General features: G+C 37.9%; 2 protein-coding genes and 1 long non-coding RNA gene across 3 annotated transcripts; 2 read left to right on the top strand and 1 right to left on the bottom strand.

Annotated features, from left to right (window-relative positions):
* On the top strand, window positions 1-6,900 carry prox3 (prospero homeobox 3). Its single transcript, XM_007248031.4, has 5 exons — window positions 1-333; window positions 1,264-2,910; window positions 3,972-4,079; window positions 4,471-4,671; window positions 5,934-6,900. The coding sequence occupies exons 2-5, from the start codon at window positions 1,291-1,293 to the stop codon at window positions 6,120-6,122; spliced, it is 2,118 nt and encodes a 705-aa protein (XP_007248093.1). The 5' UTR covers window positions 1-333; window positions 1,264-1,290; the 3' UTR covers window positions 6,123-6,900.
* A 2,022-nt stretch (window positions 6,901-8,922) lies between these two features.
* On the top strand, window positions 8,923-17,099 carry tmem179ba (transmembrane protein 179Ba). The gene is made up of 5 exons (XM_015605519.3): window positions 8,923-9,095; window positions 11,749-11,939; window positions 12,950-13,087; window positions 13,272-13,350; window positions 15,241-17,099. The coding sequence occupies exons 1-5, from the start codon at window positions 9,000-9,002 to the stop codon at window positions 15,397-15,399; spliced, it is 663 nt and encodes a 220-aa protein (XP_015461005.3). The 5' UTR covers window positions 8,923-8,999; the 3' UTR covers window positions 15,400-17,099.
* Window positions 17,100-20,440: 3,341 nt separating this feature from the next.
* LOC125803939 (uncharacterized) lies at window positions 20,441-23,543 on the bottom strand. Its single transcript, XR_007440427.1, has 2 exons — window positions 23,064-23,543; window positions 20,441-20,898 (listed from the first exon to the last, which is right to left on the bottom strand). It is a non-coding gene; the product is annotated as an uncharacterized LOC125803939 (long non-coding RNA).
* Between the last annotated feature and the right edge of the window lie 706 nt (window positions 23,544-24,249).

Genomic DNA, 24,249 nt, shown 5'->3' with positions numbered 1-24,249 from the left:
GAGAGAGAGAGAGAGGGGAAGAGACGGAGAGGAAGAGAGAGTTAGAGAGAGAGAGAAAGAGAGAGAGTATGTGAGAGTAAGTGCGTGAGAGCGAGAGAGAGAAAGAGAGTGAGGTGGAGAGAGTGTGAAAGGGGGAGAGAGGGAGAGGAAGAGAAAGATAGGCAGAGAGGGAGAGAGAGTATGTGTGAGATAGAGAGCGATAGAGTGTGAAAGGGTGAGAGAGAAAGAGAGAGAGAGAGGTAGGGAGGGAGGGAGTGTGTGAGAGGAAGAGGGCAGTGTGAGGAGAGCAGCGCAGTGAGCGGGACTCGGGCTCAGCTGGACTGCAGGGGTAACGTAAGTGCCGTTTCCGCCTTTCTACTTTCCGCTGTTTCTGAACCCAGCCGGTGTGAGTGTGCGTGTGTGTGCGTGTGTGTGTGTGAGCGTGCCCTTGCAGCTCGGTTCGCTGATCTCTTGGCGAATGTGCGACACACGCAGCAGCGGCGCGGTGGCAGCTGAAGCACAGCAGCGCTGAGTGTGGAGCAGCTCAACACTACAGTAGAGTGGAGCTCATAACTTCATTACTATAATAACTCTTTATTATAGCATCTTTCTGCTTCACACTGACTTGCTTTCGCTCTCAGTAATTATACTGCAAATCCTGAATAATCTACTCTCAGTTCTTATCCCTCAGTGGCAGTTAAACAGCTTTAAATTCAACTAATAATCATATGCCATCTGTGACTTTAGAGAAAATAATAAATAAAACCCTAGCTTAATGTGTAGTAATCTGATTAAAAATGGTTGAGGCTGTTCCGAAAGAGCCTTTTAGGCTCAGAGCTCCTAGATCTTTATCCATCCATTCCATTATCTACCCATCCCGTGCAAAACTGCTGTTTTAAACCAGAGGTTCATATTCCCTCTGAGCCTAGTAACGCTCTAAACTGTACTCATGGTTTGGGCACTACAGTAATCTCATTAAAAATATTTACTCTTTCTCACCTCTGTGTTTGTGTGCTGTAGAGAGAGAAAGCAAAAGAGAGAGGAACAGATAGCTAGAGAGAGAGGGAGTGAGTGAGTGAGAGAAGGATGAGGGATATAGAGTCAACAGTCTGAATAAACAGTGGCTACAGCTTTCCATGAGCTGATAACGCACACATGCTGGGAGGAGAGACAGAGAGCGAGATGATGATGCTTACAAAGATAACAATGAGGGGATGGCATGGGGTTTTAAAACGCTGACACGATTTCAGGCCAACACATTCACATTGCTGTTTTTTTATCCAGAATCCCAGGAAGAGGAGAAGAGGTGCGATGGACTCCCCCTCGGATCTTTTCCAGCAGCAGCAGCAGCCGTCTCACACTGCCTTTGACCTGTACTCTCGCAGTCCACTGGAGTCCACTTCCACTGGACCCACATACCCCGCAAGCAGCCCAGCACCTTACCCCATCGTTTCTCCACTTCTACACCCCAACAGTGCCTCCCAAAGGTGGGGTGGATATAGGCAGCGGCAGTGCTTGTTTTCCGAGCTCCCGGTCCGTGAAGAGGCTCGAGAGGAGGATGTGGAAGTGTTGGGACGGAGAGCTGCTGATGGAGCGAGCCAATTTCCGTTAACCTCACTTGTGGAAAGGAGAAGAGCTTCAGTCTCTGGGTCCCCTTGTGACTGGAGCCAGGACATTGTTAGGGTGAAGAGGCTTAGAGTGGACAACATCCTGAGGAGAGATGGAGATTTGGGGCGAGATGGGATCCGGGGTAGAAGGAGGATAACAACCCATAGCACACAGGAGGAAAAGGCTGAAGGAGGAGCAGGAGAAGGAGGAGAAGAAGAAGAAGGGAGGAGAAAGGAGAACAGGGAAGGAAGGCGCCGACAACGAAGAGAGCTGAAGCTTCAGCTGGAAGAGACGAGAGGGAGGCTGATGGAGCTTCAGCGCAAAGTGTGGAGAGCATATGGAGAACAACAGCTAGAGGAAGAAAAGGAGAGGGGAGGACCAGATGAGGATGGCACAATGGATGAGGGTGCTGAGATGTTCTCTGAAGGAGAGGGTGATGACTGTCCATCCAGCGCACTCTCTCCTAGTGTTTTTTCTTTAGGAAGGAAGCATGAAAAGCGTGACAGCAGCCAGAACGGGAATTCTGAGGACTTTCCTGAAGAGCCCACAGACCTGGATATGGAGTTGGATGGAGGGGGAGTGTGGCTTGGCTGCAGCTTGGTGGAAGGTGAATGGGAGAACACATGTGGCAGCGATAAAGAGAAGTTTGCTCAAGCGCTCAAGCAGGAACTGGCCAATGTTGTGGCTCGGGTCATTGACAGAGTGGTCCGTCTGTATGCGGAAAGTGACCATTCAACTACCCCTGCTTCTGTTCTAGCCCGGGAGACTTCTGCCAGTAGGGTATTGGGTCCAAACCCAGAGAAGAAGCCAAGGCTGGGGTTTAGACCCAATGACCTACTGGCAGGGGTAGCACATGGGACAGAACAGGCTGAAGCACTGCCACTGGTGGCAAGAAAGCCTCAGGACAAGAGGAACTCCCTAAATCAAGGCAAACACAGGCACCCCCTGATCCCTCCACAAAACCCTAGCTTACCCTTCCTACCTCAGCCCCCTGTTCCTGCACTCTTACCCCCCAGAAACAAAGAGCCCTTCCTGCCTTCCTGTCCTCCGAACCCTCCACCGTTCCCCCTTCCTCTCCTGCACTACACCATGCAGCACCTCTTCACTCGTTCTCTCTCCAGCCTACCCCTTCACAAGGACAGCCTCTCCAGTGAACCCTTCATGGAATTTCGCTCTCACAACCCCTCATTCCCACCCTTGCCTCCACTGTTGGCACAGTTAAATCACTCTCTCGCTGACAGAGGGAGGGACGAGGGCTTGAGAGTAGGAGGTATTGGAGGGATGGATGGAGGAGATGTGTCCCTTTATCTTGGCGCAGGATCAATATCCTTTCAGTTTTGGAGAAACCTGTAAAGATATAGACAGAAAGAATACATTCAATACAGATTATAATTCTCACGAATAACTCAACATATACTATACAGGTGGTCATTATAGAATGTTTATAGCATTTGAATGGCTGTGCATTATCCGTTTTCTTTTTTAAATGCAATTTAAGATGTTTAAATGTAAAATGTTGTTTAATACTGTTGTCTGTTAAAAGTGGTTGCTTAAGTAATGCTAAATCAGTGGCATTACTGGGATCTCTAGGGTGTGCATATATGGCTCTTTTCCACTCTGTGGTACCTATACTACTTGACTATTCAACCTGAAACCTGGTATCTGGTTCATTTTCCACTACTACAGCCCCTTCCAGGAAAGGTAGCTGGTGTGTTCATAAAACTCCATGACTATGTATGTCATCTATGGTTTTTGCCTCGCATAATGTGACAGTTCACTCTGGCCAGTTAGTGCTCTGCAAAACTAACATGTCAATTTTTAGTCAATACTTGCCCTGCTTGAAATCTCAATTGAGCCGGAACTAAAAATGACCATGTTAGAGGTAAAAAAAACAAGTAGAGCCAAGTTTAATAGCTTAGGTACCTTGTAGTGGAAAAGCATAAAAATAGGTTTATAGCAACTTGATTGAAGTTGAATAATTAATATAAATAATTAATTGATACTGGACACAGAAACTGCTAATTTATTGTATATAGTATAAAAAGATATATCGAATTAATTAATTAATTTATTTAATGTTTACTTAGAAAAGGTGGAAAAAGTCTTTATTATCTGTTGCTGGTATTAGTAGTGTAGTTGTCTTTTAAATAAAATTGCATTTGTATTTATGTTTATTTATTACATAAAATATTACTGCATAGCATTATTGCAAGTTCATTAGAAATTGAACTTCTTTTAAGAGTGGTTAAATTTATAGTTTACTCATATTTCAGTAGAAAGTCCTAGAAAGTTCTAGTTTTGTTATCTTGTAATTATGTCTATTATTATTTGATTGCTTTAATTGATTGATTGCTATTGTCACCAATTCCCTTAACTCTCCAAACTCTCAGGAGGGACTCTCGCCATGTCATCTGAAGAAAGCCAAGCTAATGTTCTTTTACACACGCTACCCCAGCTCCAATACACTCAAGACTTACTTCCCTGATGTCAAGGTACTTTTTTTAAAATGACCACAGAGGTGTGTATGTGCAACACATTAGCGCCAATGCAAAACAGCATTAGTCACAGGGGGATAATTATTGCTGGACATTCACACATTTCCTAGTCTGCTGACTAATTTCCTACAGGTGCACAAAATGAAACAGCCATACCATAAAAGGTGAACAGATACAAAATAATTACAGCAATTTTATTCGTTATTGTACAAATGAGCTAGCTTTTCCATTTCCTGTTGTTCACTTATAATAGGACACTGCTGTATATGGAATGTTTTCAATGTCTGCTATGGAAGCATGCATGCAGTTTAACTTATTTATCTGACTGTGGATGCTGAACAATTATTATGACTCATGTTTCAGCGTAACTTGCCTTTCCTCTCGACAGTTCAACCGGTGCGTGACCTCCCAGCTCATTAAATGGTTCAGTAACTTCCGAGAGTTCTTCTACATTCAGATGGAACGGTTCGCACGTCAGGCTGCCCGTGAGGGCCTTCCAACATCCAGGGATAGGGTGCTGCGCCTGAGCCGAAACTCAGAACTCTTCCGCATCCTCAACATGCACTACAACAAGAGCAATGACTACCAGGTCAGGGTGTGTTTATGTGTGTGATGGTGCAGGGTGTGAAGGTGTGTATGCTGTTGTTTGGAAGTTAGAAATAATATTTGTGTTAGAGATATATATATATATATATATATATATATATATATATATATTACATCTCTACCTTCTGTAAACATGACAAAGATTTTGCAACCCTCTACTCCATTTAAACTCTTAATCCTTGTGTTTATTAGAGGGGTGTGGCTTTCTAGCTCAAAACCACCAGACACCACCAGAACATCAGCCCAAGTTCCCAGAGTACCTTTTTTTCCTAACTCTGACTCCTTTTAGAACATCACTCCCAGATTAGCTGCTAAGTGTGATTTTTGTTATCTGTTTCTTTAGTTTTTTCTATAGAGACTGTACAGCTTTCTTAATAATTTTATAATCACCTACTATTATTAATGATGCAACAAATACTTATCAGTTAAACTATTTGTCCAAAAATAGCAAAATAATTTTTTTTGTGTTTGGTTTAAAAGGCTAAAAGATTGAATTATTCGTACAGAACAGCGATTACTCCATACCACAGTGTTTCCTTGAAAGTTATGATTATTTTCATACAGCATTTCATTTCAGACAGCAGAGGAATAGAGTAGCACTGTTTGTTGGTTTATCAGCTGAGATTTTCCAATAATATGTTTTATATTAATTATTTTGGTTTTGGACAAAAAATCCTTTCGGCTGCATAGATTATTGTTTCTCATTCTAAATATGTTTAATTAGGGTTAAACATATTGCAAAACACTATAAACTTGAATTGCCTATTTGTTCTCTTTTTCAGCATAACAAAGTGTTATGGGTGGACTTTACTCTCAGAGATATTTTAGTGCTTTATGATAAAATATTTTTCCAAGAGAAATAGATAGGGTTTTCATTTTAATTTATGTGTAATAACCAAAAAATATATAACAGAATTGGTGTTAACTGATAGACAGTTTAGAGTTCTAGAATTACATTTTATGGACAAAAGTATTAGGATGCACCTCTTCACTGAATTCATGGGTTTAATTTAGTCCCATTGCTACTGGTATTAAATCAAGCACCCAGACAAAGCAGCAGAAAATGCCTATGCCTAAATAATGCCTATATATTTAGAAAGGTAAATATAGATTTAGATGTACTAAATACGTGCTCCAACACATAGATATTGTACATTTTTATTAATCTGCCAGTGATGTGTGAATGGTGGTGTGTATGAGTGTCCGTGTATTTGTGTGTGTGTTAATGTCAAATCCTCTACCCAGGTGCCAGACAGGTTCGTGGAAGTGTCTGAGTTGGCACTGCGGGAGTTCTTTGCTGCCATCCAGGGCGGACGTGATACCGACCCCTGCTGGAAGAAATCCATCTATAAGATCATCTGCAAACTTGACAGCCCTGTACCTGACAGCTTCCGCTTACCAGGCTGCCCCATGGACACACACCGCATGGTCTGAGACCAGTATGAGCAGTCACATGCCCACACACTCATACTACATACTCAAACACAAATACACACTCACACATACACACGTAGACATACACACTCGCAAACACCTCTTGGCTTAAGGATTAATGTGGCTTCATACGCAGACACAAACAACACATGGACCAAGAGGACCAAGAGGGTTAGTGTTGATATGCACACACACATTGCCTGAGGATCAGCTTTGGCATACACAAACTGGCAAATGCATCTGCATACCAACTCTTACTCACTCACACACACACACACACACACACATACCTGCTAAATATCATACAGGCACTGACTGGAAGCACACAAAACTATTTATATAATCTAGTGAGTGAGCAGTATCTATGTGATAGTGGTTTGTTGCCTTCCAGATCCAGTGGAAAGAAATCCATGTGGCACTAATACAGAGGTCAAAGGCCTTATTGAATGTACACACTTATGAATAGGTCACGAAGAGGTGTTAGAATTTTGCTAGTACTGTTCCAGAGAGATAATCATTATTTGGAGATGTTTAAAAGGTTTTTCTATGTACTTGCAAAAACCTTTATTTTAATGTATTTATCAAAAAAAAATGACGCACTTAACAACTGTGGGCCTATCGATGGTCTTTTCATTGTAATTTTATATTCGATTTGCTTATTTGTCATAATGTTTTGCATATTATGTGTTTGTTTCATAAGGCTTTAAGTAAAAAAAAAATACATGTGAAATTTGGATGTAACAGTGCTACCGTAATTAAAAGTGATTGTTCAAGCTCGTACAGTATAACTGCTTTTTATTATGCATACATACAGACAAACTGTCCACTATTTGACCATTATATATGTGTTCTGGACAACCACCACTTTTTATGAAAGGATCAGTTAAGGGAGCTGTGTGTGTGTATCTAAGTGTGTGTGTTAGTTTGTGTATGTGTGTGTGTGTGTGTGTGGTCTTTTACTAAGTCTAAGCACCTGACAGGCAGGCTGGGTTGGTTCAGGGCGCCAGATAGACAGCTCCACTCCACTGGCAGTTTGCCCTGTGTTTCTGGAGCCAGTTCACACATGTCTCATGCACTAAATCATGCGCTGGACCATAAGACCCTTAGGCTGCATCACTAGAGATGAGTAGGTCCGTCTAAAGCCTTACTAAAGTGAAGTAATATTGCTTCTGTTCATTGGTTATCCTTAGCAAATTTTGGCTTAAATATTTAATTCATATTACAAACATGCAATCAGCCTCTCCATAGCTATAATACATAAACGTATATACTTACTTTTGATGTAAAATGAAACATGCAGTTTGTTTCACAGTATAGATTCTGTCAAAAATTTAACATTATGAAATTAAAATTAAAAAGGTACAAATCCATCTGTTTTTATTTAAGGAAACGGGGAAATTTAATAAATTATGCAATGAATACTGATCAATTTATTTTGATTGCTATGTCCTTTGCCTAACTTTGCACCTCTTCATTGTAGTAGTAAGTCCTTCAGGATGAGTAAACACAGACATGTCATTTTTCATACCAGCTGTTTGTTGTCTTAACATCACTGTAGGAAGAACTGGAGCAGAATCTGATTTGGCCATTATGTTGATCGCTGTTCTATTGACGTTGTAAAGCCAGCTCTTGTGATTTTGTACAACCCAGAGACAAAACTCCAGAGTATCCCAAACAAGGTCGATTAGGTTGAAGTAGATTGTTATCAGGTCTCGCTGGGGAAATCTTGTTCCTGGCCATTACGGTAAGGACATGCAGCAGTTTTCTTTACAGATGTGTTCATATGATTGGCAATGATTATTGTTTCTAAGTTTAAATCTAGATATTTGCATGTGTTTAACTGGAACGTTTTCTTTTACCAAAATATAGGGCGCTGGACGTACCGCATTTCTGCAAATTTGGTTAGACTTTTTGACTTCAGTTATTGACAACCATATATATCTATACTTGTGCTGAACACTGGGATTTGGCCTCCTTGTAATTTGTGTTGTCTTTCATTTTTACATTATTTGAATCTGGCAGTTGTTTTTTTTTTAATTGTGGCGAAAGGTTATAATGAATGGACCAAAAGACATGAAAAAACTTTACAGTTTTTTAACACTTTTACATTGACTTTTATAGTAATATTTTTAGTAATAGTACACAGTGTTACTTAGACATAGGTGCAATTAGTACACACTGCTACATACACCTGAGTGCAAATAGGTTGTGCCTAATTCCTTTGAGTGGTTAAATAATATATTTTCTTTTTCAATTATATATATTTTTAATTTTGAATACTTTGTTTAAAACATTTAGATATTAAGGTAATTTAGATATCAATGTAATTAAAATCAGTTGAGAAAACCAAAATGTACATTTGAAACAGAAATTTGAACAAGATCACCATTAACAATTCAAAAGTCTAGGTCAATCATATTTTTATCAAATGTCAAATATTGCTAAAATTGTCCACCCTATCGTGCAGGGTGACATAAGAGATATTAGGAGTTCTGAGTAGTTTGAAGTCATACAAAAAAATTAAAACATTCAAAAATGTTAAATGTTTAAAACCTTTAAAATGTTTTTTTATATAAACTAAAAGGGCCAAAAGGAACAGTAACCTGATGATGACCTATAGAAATAACAGAATGACACCAACCAGTTTTTGTTTCCCTCACCATTTCTCAGACTCGTTCTTCCTCACTTTTTTACTGGTGTGTGTCTTAAGGGAGCTACCCCCTCTAATGGTAATACTTATCACATGATTTTTTTTATGAACTCCCCACCTCTGCATCCGTTTCTATACTGTGTGTGTGTGAGAGAGAGTGTGTGTGTGAGAGTGAGAGAGAGAGAGAAAGTGTTGGTGCGCGCGCCCATGTGACCGAACGGCTCGCGATGGCGCTGCCGCGGCTGATGCTGGTGGAGCTCGCGCTGTACGCCTGCTGCTTCGTCTGCGGGATCATCACTGCCGCCTCGCTCACTATCTCTCAGGTAACTTCAATTGTAGAAAACTGCGCTGCTGCTTTATTTCGGCGAGTGAAGCTGGATTAGTCCGCTGAAGCGGGTTTTCTGTCAGAGTTTAGCTAGAAGTTGGCCTGCTGTTCTTAATGCTGAACAGTGTGAGCCTCACATGCTGTGTTTCGACCACAGTCGTCCTGTTTTAGGCAGTTTTTAGCTTTTCATTGGCTGCAGGGAACTAACCCGTTACTGTCAATAAAATGTCCACAAGGAAAAAAATAACCCAAAACGTTTTCCTCCGTGCTTCAGTAACCACTTTTTACACGGCGCTCGTGCGTTTTGTTTTAGGTCTAAAGTGAAACTATTTTCTGTTGCATCTATTTTCTCCACTCTGCAGCTAAACTGTTTGATTGTAGGAGTAACGTTGAGTTAAGTTGACGGAAGAGACGTGTTAACTAAAACCCACGAGATTCCCCTCGTGTCATATGACTGACTGCAAGTGTTTGGAGTGAGGGGATTTTCTTCCTTCCCTAAACACTAAATAATATAAACGTCGTACAGATGTTTAAATATTTCACTGAATCGATAGAGGCAGAGGAGAGAGAGTCCCGTGTTAATCATCTGAGTTCCAGAGAAAGTTTAGAGCAGCTGTGAGTCAGTTAGCAGTGTGTTATCCTCTTTTTTCCTTCCACTGTTTTTACCACTTCTGCTTTCACCAGGTCATGTGACCCACTGTACCTTCCTCTCTCTGCAGTAATTGGCTTATTGAAGTCAGATGAGTTAAAAAGTAACAGTAAAAGAGAGAATAGCACCATAAGGCTGTGAATTAGCGTTACCCCCTTTAGCACAGGGGAATCCCTATCTCTTCTGGGGAAAAAGCATGATATGATACTTGCTAATGTAAAATAGACCTAAACTATATTTGGATAATATATTGTCCCTGAACTTATTGAAATAAACTAGGCCTGTCACAATAATTACCTTTATGAATCTTGTTCTCTGATTTTGATATTTATTGCTATAGGTTTGAGTTAAATGAACATTGTTGTCTTATTCTATAAACTACAAAAATTTCTCACAAATTCAGAATAAAAATATTGTCATTTAGAACATTTATTTGCAGAAAATGAGAAATGGCTGAAATAACAAAAGTGATGCAGCGCTTTTAGGCCTCAAATAATGCAAAGAAAACAAGTTCATATTCATAAAGTTTTAAATATTTGGTGGAATAACCTGGTTTTTATGCAATTTTTTATGCATCTTGTTTTGGATAACTTTATGCCACTTTATGGTGCAAAAATCCAAGCAGTTCAGCTTGGTTTGATGGCTTGTGATCAGCCATCTTCCTTCTTATTATATTTCAGAGGTTTTCAATTTGGTAAAATCAAAGAAACTCATAATTTTTAAGTGGTCTTTTATTTTTTTCAGAACTGTATATGGAAATGACTTATTTTTTGCTGTCCCCTATTTTGTCCATTATGTTCTTGTAAGCAAGATTACTGAAGTAAATGAGCCGGTATGCTAATTTACACATAAAGTATTTTTTATGTTTTTATTTAGATTAATTAAATATTTCATGTTGAATGTCTGATTGTCCCAATCATCAAATATGCTTATTAATGAAAGGGTGTAACTTTCTACTTTTCTTCTTCTTCTTCTTCTTCTTCTTCTTCTTCTTCTTCTTCTTTTTCTTCTTCTTCTTCTTATTATTATTATTATTACTTTTTATTATTATATAAGAAAGCCTGAAATTTTGTTAAATATGGATGCACCAAATATTCATCAAATTATGTGTCAAAAAATGCCAAAAAAGTGGTGTTCACTCTTCAGCCGAATAATTTATTCCCAAAAGTGATGTTTATGATAAGACAACTGCAACCAGCATTGAGTAAGACACTCTTTGTAAATGCAGCAATAATTAAAAAGGCAGAAATATTTATGAAAATCTGAAAAAAGAAACATGTTCAATATTGAGCATTTGGCCTTCACTAAAAGTTAAGAACATTGATTCCTGCTGTTAAGTGACCATTTTGGAGTTTTTGACATATAAGTCAACCTACAACAGTTTAGCATTACTTTTTGAGGAGTAAATTTACTACATACATATTTTGAATGAGATGATACAGCACAATCAGTCAGACCATTCAAGTCATTTGAAATAAAGCCAAAGAAAAAACTGAACTGTTTCTACCACTATATTTATGTTTTCCTATTAACAACTTTGTTTCACAGAGCATTGTTCAAATTATTTTGATATCCAAAAGATAATAATCAAACAAAGCCTAAAGTCCAGCAATTTATTAATTGTATTTTTTTGTCTATTAACTTCTTGTCCATTTTCTTAATGTTTATCCCTTAATGTGAATCTGGCAAAATTTCATGAGGAAATTCATCTCCATGGTTATAATGTTGTCAAAAACCTTTGACTCTGGACTTTCCTCTAGTGGATGTTTTTTGTAACATCTATGCCAAAGTTGAATAAAATAGAAGTTTGGGGGCAGAACAACATTGTTGTTCATTTTTATGTGTAAAAGGATTAAAAATGAGCCTTATGAGATGGATGAAATGTTTTACAGCACATGACTGAAATAATGCAAATAATAAACAAGTTGTCTCTGTTTTATTCTCTCTATTTCACACACACACACACACACACACACACTCATGTTCTGCCACACATCTGCAGGGTGATTTTGCGGGCATGTGTATGCTGTATGGCGCTGTACGCTTGAACAGTTCAGAATACATTGTAAGCTGGTCCAGCTCTCCCTCCCTCTGTTATTTTGTTTCGGCCATCTCTGTCTGCGTGGCCATCTTCTGCTTCTCCTGTGTCCTCTACTGGGTCTACACAAGCTGCGTGGAGGGAGAGATCAAAAGGTTAGATGTCATATTGTAATTCATTGTCACTCGTCATATGAAGATATATATAACATTAAAAATTTTAATGATTTTGTTCAGTATTGCATTAGATTTTTTGTATAAGTAATAAATTATTCATATTATTACATAATATATATTATTGCAATAAACAATGATATTGACAATTTAACATTCTTTTATTCTACTTATATAAGTATAATACAATAGCCCAATCATGCACTTGCACTTACCCCTTAGTTTTACAGAGCAGTCATCTTGAAATTATTTCTAATATTTAAAATTGGAATATTAAATGTTTGCCCCCCAAAAAAACCAAACAAAATAAAACATCTTTATTTAAACAAAATCTACATTCTGGCTCATTCACATTAATGTCAACTTATTTCTAAGTAAACACAATAGGCAATATTAAGTTAAATTTAAGCTAAATTTATTGAAGTAATGTACATATATTGTACGAAAAGTCGATAGCATAATTATCAAAACAGGCCTGTGTATGACATATTTAGAAAGAAAAATCTGTATTGCATTCAACATTTTTGGTATACATAATAGACCTGTCAGTAGACAGTATATTGTCCCAGAAATTATATAGATTAACTATGTTATTGTCAACTATTTTTATACCACTGACATACTGATAATACAGTTGCATAATAATGCATTTACTTTTAAAGAGCAAAATTTTTATTATTATTTAGAACATTTTGGAACATTGGAATTGGAATATAAACATGTTTAAATATTGTAAATAAATTAAACATGAGTTATATAAATTCACTGCTTTAAACAATATAAGTGGTATAATACCAGCTCAATTGTTTTAATGGGATCTTCTCACTAAGTAATTTAATAAGGGACATGATTGAGGTCACCTAAATGTATTGAGGTTATATTCATATATTGTACAATAAGTCAATAGCAAATTTATTGTGACAGGCCTATATATGTAACCTTAGGATTTATCCTGGTAATAAATTGTTATTGTCTTTTTCTTTTACTACAAGGGAGCGTATATGGATGAGTTTGTCTTTGGGTGTGTGTGGACTCTTCCTTTTCTTCCTCCTGGTGACGGGATGCATCCTGAAAGTAGGCAGAGACAGACTGTGCGAGACGGTGGTCCAAACAGGGCAAAACATAACTAGGTGAGTACAGTACACCACCTGATTGTATAAAGAGTTTTGTAGAATGTCTGTGACGGAAGATTTAAACTATTGCAATTTATTTATTGGTTTGTGCATTAAGAAGTGATTCCTATTTTATAAGCTATTAAAATTGTTAAACCCTTTGAACAGAGTTTAACAGATTAATTACTTGTTCCACTTGCAGTTGTGATGAAGCACAGAACAAGCCATGGAAAAAGCCTTTGATTGGGACCAGTTTCTACACCAGACTGCATAGTGCTGAGGTATAGAAAAACATGCACCTTCTATGCATTTTCCATCTAAAATAAGTCTAAAATAAGGCAAATATATTCTTGATTTTTAGAGGTTCTAATTCTAATTACAGAAGATATTTCTGTAAATGTACATACTTTGAATTTCAGTGTCACTTCAATTTCAGACCAATGATGGCCACTGTTGATTTTTGTTTATATATACCTACATTACAGTGTCATAATATTGTAAATGTAATGCTTAAGAATTTTAATTGCAGTATTTTCATTGATATACTGCATTCACATGGATGTCTGCTCAATCATTTATTTTTGAAATCAAAGATGGTAAAGAGTTTTGGATCATTGCTATTATCATTTGATTGTATTTAGCATCAAGAGCTTTAGTGAAGTTAGGATGTTGGATTGTCACCACTTTGCCTCATTCCCAACTCCCCAACTCATCCCAAAATATTGGAAGGAGCTCCATCATTCCAGAGAGCATGTTCCACAGATCAACACATATAGGGGTCTAAAACACCTGCTTCTAAAGGTCCTATTCTATTTGGAGTACTTCTGTACACACTAAGAAAAGTAAGTACAGAGTTGTACTTAAAAGAGTACAAAGCTTGTCGCTGGGGCTGTACCTTATATTGAGGTACAAAAAAGTACCTTTCAACGAAAGTCCTTTTTTGTACCCATATTTTTGTGCCAGTAAAGATTACAAAGATTATAAACATTATCATCAACTAAATATGTGTCAAGAACTTGATGAACCAAAATTGTCTGACTTTCAAATGAAAAATGTGCAATTAAAATATATAATGTTTATTAATACAGTGATACAGAATACTGACTTTACCTTTCAGCTGGTTAAATGGTACAAATCTGTACTTATTGCTGTTAAGAATCACTTTGTACTTCAAAGGGAACAAATTTGACCCTGTAAAGACCAATATTGTACCATTGAGGGTACAATTATAAAGAATGGACCTTTTGAGTACAAAAAAGTACTCATATCGTACCTCTGTTTTTTAGAGTGTACAGCAACTTGAGTGTGTGTGTACATTTACACATCTGTGTCAGCAATTGGTGCAACTTGAATTTATAATATCTGAATGCCTTCAAATATTCATTGTCCACAAACATTTGGATATGTAGTGTATATCTAAATGTTAAAACAAACAATGCACATTTTAGTTTTATAATTAAAATAACAGGAGAGACAGTTAAATGAATGCCAACAAGCAGTGGTTCTGTCATAAAATGGGGGCTCAACAGACAGAGACCCTTATTTACCCTGCACACTAACACCAGGAGAGAAACAATGCTCTGCCAGTGAAACAGTCACAACAAAATTTAACACAGACCCACATACCCCCTTTCTTCTGCAAAATAATGTAAATCTGATGAGCACTGTAAATCTGATGAGTTCCTAAGCACTGATATTTTTTGTTTTACAAATGCGAACATATAAGACAAGACAAAGGTAATATCTTTATGTATAATCTATGTTCTCATAAGGGCTCCAACAGCTTTTTGTTTAAACTAAGCATTTTGACACCTTAGTGGTAAACCAATCTTTTATTTACCTCCCCCATTGTAAGTCAAAACTGCCTTAATGAAAAGCTAACCACACATCCACTCATACACACACTCAGGTCAGGTCTCTTATGGCTTATTTTTCACACCAGCCTGAGAAAAGCTTTACTGATCATTTTACTTCCCCTTTTGTATGCTGTTTTTTTCCTTCCACTGTCTGGCTTTTAGTGTCAGTTCTTTGCTTCGCCTCGATTTCTTCTTTTTTTCATCTTTCTCTCCCTTTACATGACTGGAATCGTTTATTATCATTTTGAATGGGCTTAATGGCTTTTTTTTAATCGCCAGCCACTGTAAATGTTGTTCACTTTTACTTTTTTTCAGACGGCAGTGTGGGTGAACTTCTTCAGCTGGGTGATCATAGCTGTATTGGTGTTCCTGCAGCGTAGGTGGGGCTCTGAATACAGGTCACGGGAGGAGGACCCTGGGGCCAACCCTTCTGAAACGGAACCTTTCTTTAACCGCCCGGGACAGCCTCAGTGAACACGTTTACAAACGCACACATCCACACACACTGGCATAGACACACACACACACACACAAAAGAACTTGTGAATAAACACTCATGTGAATATTCATCGGAACTAAACACAAGCAAGCAATCACTCACAGAAACAGAAACACACAGATTCAGGCACAGTAATGCTGGGCTAGCTGAAAAGATACTGTTTTGACTACACCGGTCAGTGCTTTTAGTTTTGCTCACCAGCGATATCAAGGCTTTGTTGCCATGGTTACTGATCTGCGATTGGCAGCAGTAGCCTGGCAGTTAAGAGGGAGGGGTGGCCAGATTGGTCTCTCTGACCTGTACAGATTTACACTGAGCCTAACCAGCTTAAATTTGACTAGATAGCCTATTTTTACCACTGAAATGTATGTAAAGAATATGGATACACATATCTTCTGCTTTAGGAGGAATTACCAGTTTAAAAAAAACTGGTAACACAACAGAATGGAAATACACTGACATGGCTCATATCATGGGACTGGAACTAGTATCGTGCCCATTACTTTTGCCATGCTTGGTCCCATGTAAGCTAAGAATGCTACACTAACCTGTGTGGCATGTGTGCAGGGAATCCTGCATTGAATATGGATGTGATTACTTACAGAGTCCCTCATCTGTTCGCATGGACAGTTCTAGCCAGACACTTCCCGTCACAATCCTTAGTACCCACAGTGTGCAGCGCAATGCACAGTGACATATTACTGGTGCACATGTGATACTGTAAATTGAGAAATGTTAAATGTCAGTACAAATTCAGAAATGGAATGTACCATCTATCTGGCACCCACTCTGAAATCTTACTCTAAATAACATATTGATAATGATAAATCATGGCCTGCATGCATATCCTTATGGTCAGTGCAGCATTCTTTAGCTTTCATGGACAATGGCAAAAGTCATGGGACATTGTGCTAGTTTCTGCATGTCAGTGTATTTGACTGACTGCACAGTAACTTTAAACTTTAGGTACTGTGAGTCTTTGTGTTTGTACTTGGCTCCCCCTGCTGTCTGGTTTTATTTCTTGCTCGATTGAAAATATATTTGACCCACAGAATGTATATTGGATTTTAGTCTAAACTGGAAGTAAAATAAAGAATATAAATAAAGGTTTTCTCCACTAGTTTTTAGCTACAGTCCTGCCCACTATGTACCCTCAGGCTTTTTCTCTTCAAATTTGACAAAATGCTTGGCTGTAACTGTGTGTATAAAAGCTTGAGCAGCAGTACTTAAGGGTGTCATTTGTAGTAGGACTTTCTTATACACACAATGGCTCCAGAAATGTGTGTGATTGTGTGTGTGTGTGTGTGTGTTTGTAGACCAGCACAGCTTGGGCTGACAGGGACATAAATCTACCCATAGACCTATGATAAGACCTGTCTGGGGTGGGCTAGGTGCCAAAAGCATGCTGCTGTCCACAGCAGTAAAGTACTCAAAGACACAGTGTCCTTCCTGCTGTCCCCCACACAAAGACAGGCTCTGCTCTGTCTATTTATTGCCTTATTACTGACACAGAATCTTCCTTTATATCTGTCCAACTGAACATCCTGATTCATGTTCTTTGTCTCTTTTCACTTTATTTCTCTGGGCAATGCATCGCATCCCCCAGCAGCTATAGATTTCATTGTTAGTCAAGTACTTTCTGCACTGATTTGATTAAATGAAATTACCAACTCTTGATTGCAGGCTGCTTATTGGATAACACTTTGTTCTGAATATATAATTTACTGCACAAAGCCTGGACTTGCTCATCCTGCCTTTAAAAAGCACATTCAGCACATTTATTTAAGCAAGGAATTAGGAGCCAACAAGTCATCACCAAGGTTGTTTTTAATTAAATGTAATTCATTGAAAAAAATGAAAAGCCCAATATTTCTTTGACAGTCATGTGTATGATGATTGTTGTGTAAACCACAATTGCATCAAGTCCATGGTTCAGTAACTGTACCCTCTCATTCTTGTTTATACAGCTTGTGTATTGTTACAGTGAAGGCTCGCAAGGACAAATGTAACTTTAATTTTCTCTATTAATAATTAAATGTGCTGTCATTTTGTACATAATAGTAAAATACTGATTGACAATTATTATTCAGGCAGCAAATCTGTCCTTGAGCGCCTGTGGCTGCGACTGCCCTGAAGGGATGCACAATGACCAGCAGCCTTTGTTTTTAATAGATAATAGACTAATATATACAGTAATTTTTTTATTACATATTTACACATTTTCAATTTGCCCAGAGTAAAATAAAGCCAACCTTCTGAGCTTGAAATTTTTGAAATTATGAAAATTTTGATAATATAACAACAGCCATTATATTAGTGAAATCTTGGAAAAGCAATTGATGCACTGAGATTTCATATTTCAGCTACTTTTGCCCTAAATATATATTTTGGAAGATTTTTATTAAATAAATACTCATATTTAACATTGATTAGTAGGCCACTGTGTAATACTTGTGCCACATACTGCCAAGATAATCTTTATAAACAGTCAATTGTTTAACTGTATTAGCAGATTTTTTTGCTAGGTAGCAATCCTCAGCTATATTAGGTAGATATTATCGCTGTCCTATGAAAAACACATCTCCATTTTCATCACAGAAATTCTTCAAAATTACTTGAAATAAACTCTTTTTACATTGACTTCCATTAAACGTTTACAAGGTTTTTTCACTCTCCTGTAAAGTTGCTGTTTTGGAGATAAGTGATTTTCATAAAGTTCATTAAAGTCTTTCACATTTGAAAAATAAAGAAGAAAGAAATTGCATCTAACAGAACATATTTGTATACTGATTTTTGAATAGTATATCAGTACATTTATTTAGATTTAATTTAATTTAGTCCTGTATGTACATTGTCCTGTATGAACGTCAACATCAAATACCTGTCAACAGTCCAGTTTTTTCCAGGGTTATATATTTTACTCTTCAATCCCACTGTCCTTGCATTTAAATGTTATTTCCATAAATGTCCCATATTTGTGACATTGTAAAAAAAAAAATAATTCTTGTGTAATGTAGACCTTTCTTTACTATATTCCACTCCTGGACTGCAGATGGCAGTGTGTAGACTGTTAGCTGTAATGTTTGAGAAGTTTTTCAGGCTACTTTTTCACAGGACCTAAATGTATTTTTTCTGAAGCTAAAATATGCTATAATAAAAAGGTGTAGGAGCAGGTATGATGTTGGGGAGGACACATATGCTAATGCAATGTGGTGGGTGGTGTTGTGCCAGACATCCTCAGAGCAACACCAATAAAGATTGTTGTTTTGTCGTTTCCTTATCAGTTCACTACATATATTAAATGTGACATAGTAATTAGTGAATGAGTTAATAACACAGATTGAGATTTCTTTTTTATAATTTTTTAAATATTTGCATCCAAGCAAAGATGAAAACACTTGCACCAGCATGCAAACCCTGCATGTGAAACGCATATCTGGATATGTGTGGCTTTGAATTAAATGGCATTTTCTAATAGAATGTACAAATTAGTGAGAGGATTCAATGATGAATGTAGATGAATGTATATGGAGCACCTAAAGAAAAATGTCTGATAAAGTGTTTTGTTAAATATGTTTAGAGAACCCATTCAAGTAAAAGATTCAAGTTTAAAGAACTATCCTTATTCACTCCAAGCTTGGAACACCGGCAATTGCACTACCACCCTGTCCCAATTCTCACTCTAAGCTCTAATCCCCTCTTGGAAGTGCACTTTTATGAAGTTGTCGAAGGGCAGGTAAAATGGGAATGAGAGCTCAAGGCATTAGAGAATTAAGAGCAGAACTGGGACACACTGCCTCACATCCCTTCACCTGTCTACGACACTACTACGTAAACACCAAATACTGCACTTGCCATGATGCTTAACATTAGTATCACTAAGTTGCATGCATGTTAAGTGTCTGCTAACTCTAGAATGTTCAGTCTATATTCTGTTTATTTCCTTTCCATTTTTCCTTTCCATTATTTTTGCTTAATCTTTGTGTTGCTGTTTTTCTTTTTTCCCTTTGCACCGTACATGAACAGTAAAATTGTAGTTAACCAATGGCTGGAAGGGATATATCAGCTGCATTCTTCAAATCACTCTAAATAATGCCTGCATTTCTCGGCTGTACCTTCAGGTTGGAACAGCCTTCTAAGACATAGAGGCTGAGAAATACTGAACACCCCAGCTGAAGCCTAGGGTGTATTATACAGCTGTAATCTGATGCATACTTATGAGAGGTGAGAAATGTAAAAAAAAATGGGGCACCCTACAGTCTTTAACACATAGCAGGCAAATCTAAACAAGGGGCACAATAGTGCTAGTGCAAGTAATGGGACAGGGCCTTGGTAACTTTGAAGCGGGCAGGACAACATTCTCTTGCATCAGTTCACATGCTTCTTTAACTTTTAACGATGGGTCTCTTAGCTTTTCCTTCTATATTTGCACAAAACATGTCCGTTAGGGTATTTTAAACCACAAGTTGCATTTGTTGACTGTAGATGTGGCCAGAGGCAAGAATAAGAAGTACTTTTTTTAATATAGACCAAATGTTGATATCTGTATTGAACGTCTTTGATTTTAAACAAAAGTATTTGACTTAGGACCTGTAATCGGTCCAGGTCTTGTAGCATCTGGACCCCTGCAGCTCTGACCATGTGTAGAATCTAGGGGATGCCAACCAACCCCTCAGGCAACTAGACGGGACAAACTTTGTGCCATTGAGGAGGATGGAGGAGAAAAAGCAAACTATCTGCTTTTCAAGTTGAAGTTAGTGATTGGTCAAGGTAAAGTGATGCAGCATTCGAGTCTCCTGGTAGAACTTTAATTTCCAGCATTATAAGACAATGGGCATTTTTACTATAGGCACCACCTATAACCGGTTATTGTAATTCACTGTAGTGATGACAGCTAGCTATTTAAGTTTTATTCTTGGTTGACTGGTCAGTAAAGCATTACTATGATTTTGAAGATGTTTTGAAGGTAAACACGCTTCATAATGTTGCTTTAAATGTGAAAATTAAACAGAAAGATGAAAAGAAATATTTTTTCTTTATTTGTCCTTTTCTTGCATTACACCTGAAACGCAGTTAAAGTTGCCTGATCCTCTATTTTATAGTACTAATTTTATAGTTTTTAGTTTATCTCAGTCCATCTAGTTTTCAAAACATCCTACCCACCCCCTTCCCCTGCCCCTCTTTCACAGCTGTTTGCTCAGTTTGCGAACTTGTCTCTCACGGTTTTCGTATGCGTTCTTGGTATCAGTCATTTCCGCTAAACGCATGCGCAATCGGGCCATATGTAGTTGCGCATCTTGGCAGCGCTCGCGCAGACTCTGCGCTTCTTCACGCAGCTCCTCTGCTGCAATGCTCAGCTCGACTCCACGTGCGCGACACTGAGCCTGCGCATGCGCAGCGTCCTCCAGCAGAGACTCCGCGCTGGATGCCACCGAAGCGTGAGCACGCTGCACAAACACAGCGTCCATAATCACCTAAAGAAGAGGGGACAAATGCCACATTGAGTAAAAAGAAAATTAGAAGATTATAGAATAGAAAAATTATAGTTGAAACATAAGATGTGGTACAAAGTCTCGGCTGCAGTTAAGGTAGGTCAGGCCTTGGAAAGACCCTGGAGAGAATATTTCTCAGTAGCCTGTTATTTGACACATGTGGAAGAGTCTAATGAGTCCTCTAGGCCATAAGGGGGAGGCGTTTTTCGTTTAATCCCGTTGGCTCAAAGTCTGTATCTTTTCTTGTTTTCTTTGATTACACAGTGGCTTCAGATTTTTTTATGTACAAAACATCTGTGTTTATGCTTTATTTTGTTTAAAGTCAATTTCTAAAGTTTAAGGAAAAACATAAGCAAATTTGTCATATTCCATTCTCTAATTTCGCACTTGAGTGTACTAAAGCATTAATGCTTGTCTCAGATCTTTAGGTTTAGGTATAGGTGAGTTTGGGATATATTTTATGTTTTGAAAATGGAGATAAATTAAATGACAGGCAAAACCAGCAACGTTTTTTTAGATTCACATTCATATAAATGTATACATCATGACACAAGAACAAAAACACATTTAAAAAGTATTGCCCAGATGTGGGAACGAAAATCACTTTCTAGGTACTTTTTGGTAGTTCACCTTATGGCCTACTCATGTGGACCTCACATGCGAACATCACATTATGACCATTGTCACCAGTTTTCATGGTGCTGTTTTCCCTTTACATTGTAGAGAATTGTGGGTAATCAATGACCATAAAAATCACTATATCGCATATATCATTTGTGCCCTGGCTGCATTGTGGGTCCTTCACTTAGGAACAGGCTTAATTGACACAGAGGTTAAGAAATGTCATTGTTTTGTCATTAAGGGAGGATAAATGTTTCCACATTGCAGGACTGTGTCTGTCGCGCTTATTTGTACAGCTTTTGTATTTCGAATAAAAGGTTGTGGGGTCAGGGGGATTTAAAGGCAGTGGGGTGATAAAAATGCAACCTCTTTTCTACCCACTGCCTCTAGTTTGGTCCCACCTTCCGAGACCTGGGCCAATGACTTGCTTCCGCCAAATACTTTAACTTTCACTTTTGTTCTTTATCAAATTGTTAAAACTTACCAATATTAGAATACTCAATCTTGCATTTTTTTGTCCCTAGAGTCATGCTGGTTGACCTGCTTTTACATCTTCTCTTTATCTTACCGCCTGGGAATCTTTTGTCTCACTCAATATCATATTTAATAACTTCAGCACTCTGTCTGACCACATCCTTATGATCTTCTTTGTTTGTCTGAACAGTTCACACTTCTAAACTGACACACATGCGTAAAAGAGCAATGCTTCACCAGAATCATAGGATCTAAGGAGTTTCAGAGGCTTTACTTTTACTTTACAATTAATTGCAGTCAGTTTTTATTATTATAGATTATAATTTGAACCATGACACAAGAAAACATAGTAAAAAACATAGTAAAATACATCAAATATAGATAATGCATCACACTCTACGTGAAACCCAAAATCATTCGGGATCAACGGTTGCAACCGTTCTTCACTCTAATGGTAATACTGAGCCCCTATATAGCAGCTTTATAGCAGTTTTATCCTCTACTCTGGGCTTTAGGCCACTGCAGTTTGGCACAGTCTCTGAGAATGGGTTGAAAAGTGGGCCATCATGCACACAGCTCTGCAGTCATTTAGTTTGCATTAATGATTTACCTATTAAGCTTTTGTGTATTGCATTTTCAAATTACGATGATAGTAGCATTCTCTCAATTCAGACAGGACTGACTAGTGTGTGGAAGAACAACAGCTAATCATTAGGCCAATATATAAAGCAGGCAACGTAGCAGCAGGCAGTTGAACAGCAGGGCCTGAATGACTAGAAAGCTGCTTATGGAGGCTTAACATAGTGCAGTCCTTTCTCTGCTCTTTTTATCCATCCAACAGGACTCAACCATGATAGTTTATTACTGTCAGGTCTAGCATACAGTGCAGAAAATGGCATAAGCACTAAAATGTATTAATCTGAAGAGTAGCATGGCAAGCTGATATTACATGAACATTATGCCAAGATCAGTTATTGTTATTAGTGTACTGCATTGTATCACTAATGAATCACATAGGGGACACTTTTACACTGTTCAAACATGCCACTTACCTTCCTAAAATTCCAAAGACTTCAATCCCACTTTCTGATGTTTGGCTCTGCAGTTGTCATTCCCTGCTCAAACACACAATCACACTGTTTTTGATCTGTACTGGTCTGTGACTCCTCAGCTTGTGATGTAAGCTTTAAATCCACAGGAGGCAAGGGGTTTACTTAACCTTAAGCCTGAAAAAGAGAGCGAGCGAAAAACGGAAAGAGAGAGAGAGAGCGAGAGAGAGAGAGAGAGAGAAAGAGAACACTGAACTGTACACTGTAGCAGTATAGGTACAGTGGTGCTTTAAAGTTTGTGGATCCTTTAGAATGTTCCAAATATGAACTAAAACTTCATCAACGTCCTGATGTTGCCAGAACCCAGTTTACCCTTTCAGACCTGAATTATGTTCCAGTGCCAAAAAAATATAAGAATGCTGTTTTCTGTCTGTAATGCACTCCAAAAATACATTTATTATTTGTATTTCTATGTTAATTGCAGTGTAATCATTTGTTTGTAGTAGGAGGGGCTAAGCTGTTGTTTGATTGGCTAATAAATGTGAATTATGTTGCACTCAATCTGGGTTAAATGCAAGAATACACAAGAAAGAAAAAACAGATGTCCGTTTAAAGTCCGTCTGAAAGGGTTAAACAAATAAGACAAAAATATTTTACTTGTGTGGATTGCAATCCAAACTCTTAATTGTCATTCCATTGAATGAAAACACCTGACTCCTGACTGAATTTCACCTTTAAACTAACTGCTAATCCTAGAGATTCACATTCTCTTTTAATTTTTTCACTCTCTCTTTTAATTTTAACAATCTAATTCTGATATTTCTTGAAAAGAACTTAAACACTGAAATGCATCCAGTAAAATGCTTAGCAAAAAAAATTGAGATTCATTGTAATTATGAAGTTAATAAAAGTGAGGCTATACAGAATGCCCAGCCTCTATATTTTCTCCACCAACTATACCGAAACTTTACTGAACTATGGGGTTTATACCGAGGTGTGAACCGAACCGTGATTTTTCTGTACCATTACACCCCTATCAGGACTTCAGTGACTATCAGATTCAACACTAATGGGGAAAAACCCATCAAATTAAATTTCCGTGAACATTCCATTTTTATCATGTTCTACAGCATTCTTTCAGTGTAAGGACTTCCTTCTTTGTGCACTACTGACATTTGGGAGGCGGTAT

Source organism: Astyanax mexicanus, chromosome 8, assembly GCF_023375975.1.
Source record: "Astyanax mexicanus isolate ESR-SI-001 chromosome 8, AstMex3_surface, whole genome shotgun sequence".
Classification (NCBI taxonomy): domain Eukaryota; kingdom Metazoa; phylum Chordata; class Actinopteri; order Characiformes; family Acestrorhamphidae; genus Astyanax; species Astyanax mexicanus.
This window is presented reverse-complemented; position numbering and strand designations above follow the sequence as displayed.